Source organism: Somniosus microcephalus, chromosome 19 (assembly GCF_052327205.1).
Source record: "Somniosus microcephalus isolate GS21.2 chromosome 19, FLI_Smic_1.0, whole genome shotgun sequence".
NCBI classification, from domain to species: domain Eukaryota; kingdom Metazoa; phylum Chordata; class Chondrichthyes; order Squaliformes; family Somniosidae; genus Somniosus; species Somniosus microcephalus.
In genome coordinates, this window is record NC_141005.1 from 19520852 (window position 1) to 19523601 (window position 2750).

The following is a 2750-nucleotide window of genomic DNA, read 5'->3' on the forward strand; positions in this document are numbered from 1 at the left end:
ATGGCCGGTCTTTGCACGGAAGGCGCTGAACACCGAGTCTCTTCGCCGGGAGCAAGCGGAAGCCAAGCGCAGGCAGCGCAAGGAGCACACGGCAACCCAAGCACCCCACCCACCCGCCCCTTCAACCACTGTCTGCCCAGCCTGTGGCAGAGACTGTAGGTCCCGCATTGGACTCATCAGTCACCTGAGAACTCATTTTTAGTGTGGAAGCAATTCATCCTCGGTTCCGAGGGACTGCCTAAGAAGAGGTCTTCGCACGGGTCAAGTACTGGCAGCTTGACATCAGCACAAAGCACTGAAACGATGCCACTATTTGCAATCGCCCGCGGTGCGGTCAGTCAGCGCGCCGCTGTGGCCAGGACGGTCCATTTACTGGTCCAGCGACGTGTGTCAGGACAGCCTCATTGGAACAAAAAAAAAATCAGAAAATGGTGGAAACACTCGGCAGGTCAGGCAGTGCTGGCGGAGAGAGGAAGGTGGGGCTAACGCTTCAGGCCGACGACCTCTCGGCAGATGTTCTGGCCAGCTAGTCTTTTTTTTTTAAAAAAAAGCTCCAATATTATTTAGCTTTCAGGTACCGTCGACTGGGAGTCGGGAGTAAGCGACACATGTTCAGATTCAGTGGGGTGCTGGGAAAACCAGTTGCTCAATAGAAAGTAAACGTGAGAATCCAGCTCCCCAAATTTATTACGATCTGACCCCCTTAACCCACATTTTTTTTTAAACTTTAAAGAAAAACTTAAAAAGACTTGCATTTATATAGCGCCTTTCACAACCCCAGGGCGTCCCAAAGCTGCTTTACAGCCAATGAAGTACTTCTGAAGTGTAGTCACTGTTGTAATGTAGGAAACTTGGCAGCCAATTTGCGTACAGCAAGCTCCCACAAACAGCAATGTGATCATGGCCAGCTAATCTGTGTTTTTAGTGATGTTGATTTGAGGGATAAATATTGTCCGGGACACCGGGGATAACTCCCCTGCTCTGCTTCAAAATAATGGGATCTTATTTCCACCCGAGAGGGCAGACAGAGCCTCGGTTTAACGTCTCATCCGAAAGACGGCACCTCCGACAGTGCAGCACTCCCTCAGTACTGCACTGGGAGTGTCAGCCTAGATTTTTGTGCTCAAGACTTGAACCCACAACCTTCTGACTCAGAGGCGAGGGTGTGCTACCCACTGAGGCACGGCTGACACTGGATTAAAACATCAATGACCCTTAATTCAATGACTGCCTTGAAGCACACTGGCACACAGCTCCAATCATACCTTTATTGGATTACTGTGAGCCAGTCAGTGCCTTGCACCACTTTCAGAAGGGTCGACAATATTTTCTCAGTCAAATATTCGAAGCATGCAGATCTCCGGATTTGGTATTCGCAGTCACAGCAACAGGGAAAACAGACCAAGTGGCTTATGCAAATCGCATGGGGCTGGGATCCAAGGAATTTATTGCAGAAATGCAATGGGAGATTGCAGGCTCTAAAATCCCTGCACAAATAAGGCAAGATATCCACTCTAAATCATTACCAAGCAAAAACCGCAAGGTTAGTTTATTCTCCAGATACGACCATGAATATCACTGACAAAAAATATCAACACACGAGTGAAGCAGGTCTTGACAAAAGGCTCCGTCCGCTCCCTCTCTCGTCCTCCGTCTTTACCCTCCCCTCCCCCATCCTCCCCCTTTCCCCCCTCTCTCGTCCTCCCCCCTTCCCCCCCTCTCGCCCTCCCCCTTCCCCCCCTCGCCCTCCCCCTTCCCCCCCTCGCCCGCCCCCTTCCCCCCTCGCCCTCCCCCTTCCCCCCCTCGCCCTCCCCCTTTCCCCCCTCTCTCCGCCCCCCTCTCGCACTCCCCCTTTCCCTTCCCCCCTCTCTCGCTCTCCCTCTTTACCCCCTCTCCCCTCTCTCGTGCTTGCCCTTCCGCCCCCACCCTCGCCCTCCCCCTTTCCACCCCTCTCGCCGTCCCCTCTCCCTTTCCCCCTCTCCCCCTGCCCCCTCTCCCCGTCCCCACTCGCCCTGCCTCCTCTCCCCCTCCCCCCCGCCTCCCTCCCCCTCCCTCTCCCCCTTCCCTTTCCCCCCCCACCTCTCGCCCTCCCCCTTTCCCCCCATGCCCTCCCCCTTCTCGCCCTCCCCCTTTCCCCCTCTCGTCTTTCCCCCTCTCCCCATCTCTCGCATTTCCCCCTCTCTCGCCCTCCCCTTCCCCCTCTCGCCCTCTCGCCCCCTCCCCTTTCCCCCTCCCCCTTTCCCCCTCTACCTCCCCTCCCCCTTTCCCCCTCTACCTCCCCCCTCCCCCTCTCTCGCCCTCCCCCTCTCTCGCCCTCCCCCTTTCCCCCCTCTCTCGGCCTCCCCCTTTCCCCCTCTCTCGCCCTCCCCTTTCCCCCCCTCTCGCCCTCCCATTCCCCCCTCTCACCCTCCCCCTCCTTTCCCCCCTCTCGCCCTGCCCCCTCTCTCCCCCTCCAGCCCCCTCCCTCCCTTTCCTTTCCCCCCTCTCTCCCCCCCTCCCCCCCCGCCCTCTCTCGCCCTCCCCCCGGCCTCTCTCTCCCCCTCCCCCTTTCACCCCCCGCCCTCTCTCGCCCTCCCCCCGGCCCCTCTCGCCCTCCCCCCCGGCCTCTCTCGCCCTTTCTCACCCTCCCCCCCGGGTTCTCTCCCCCTTTCCCGGCCTCTCTCCCCCTTTCCCCCCTCTCTCACCCTCCCCCTTTCCCCCCTCTCCGCCCTCCCCCTTTCCCCCCTCTCTCGCCCTCCCCCTTTCCCCCC

At 58.6% G+C, this 2750-nt stretch overlaps 1 protein-coding gene across 1 annotated transcript in view; it reads left to right on the forward strand.

The window, feature by feature from the left end:
* The first annotated feature begins 1423 nt into the window (after window positions 1-1423).
* LOC147103595 (small G protein signaling modulator 1-like) overlaps window positions 1424-2750 on the forward strand; it is a 63807-nt gene continuing 62480 nt past the window's right edge. Inside the window, exon 1 of the mRNA XM_085962173.1 lies at window positions 1424-1543. Coding sequence (XP_085818299.1) covers window positions 1424-1543 — 120 coding nt within the window. The remainder of the gene's footprint in view (window positions 1544-2750) is intronic.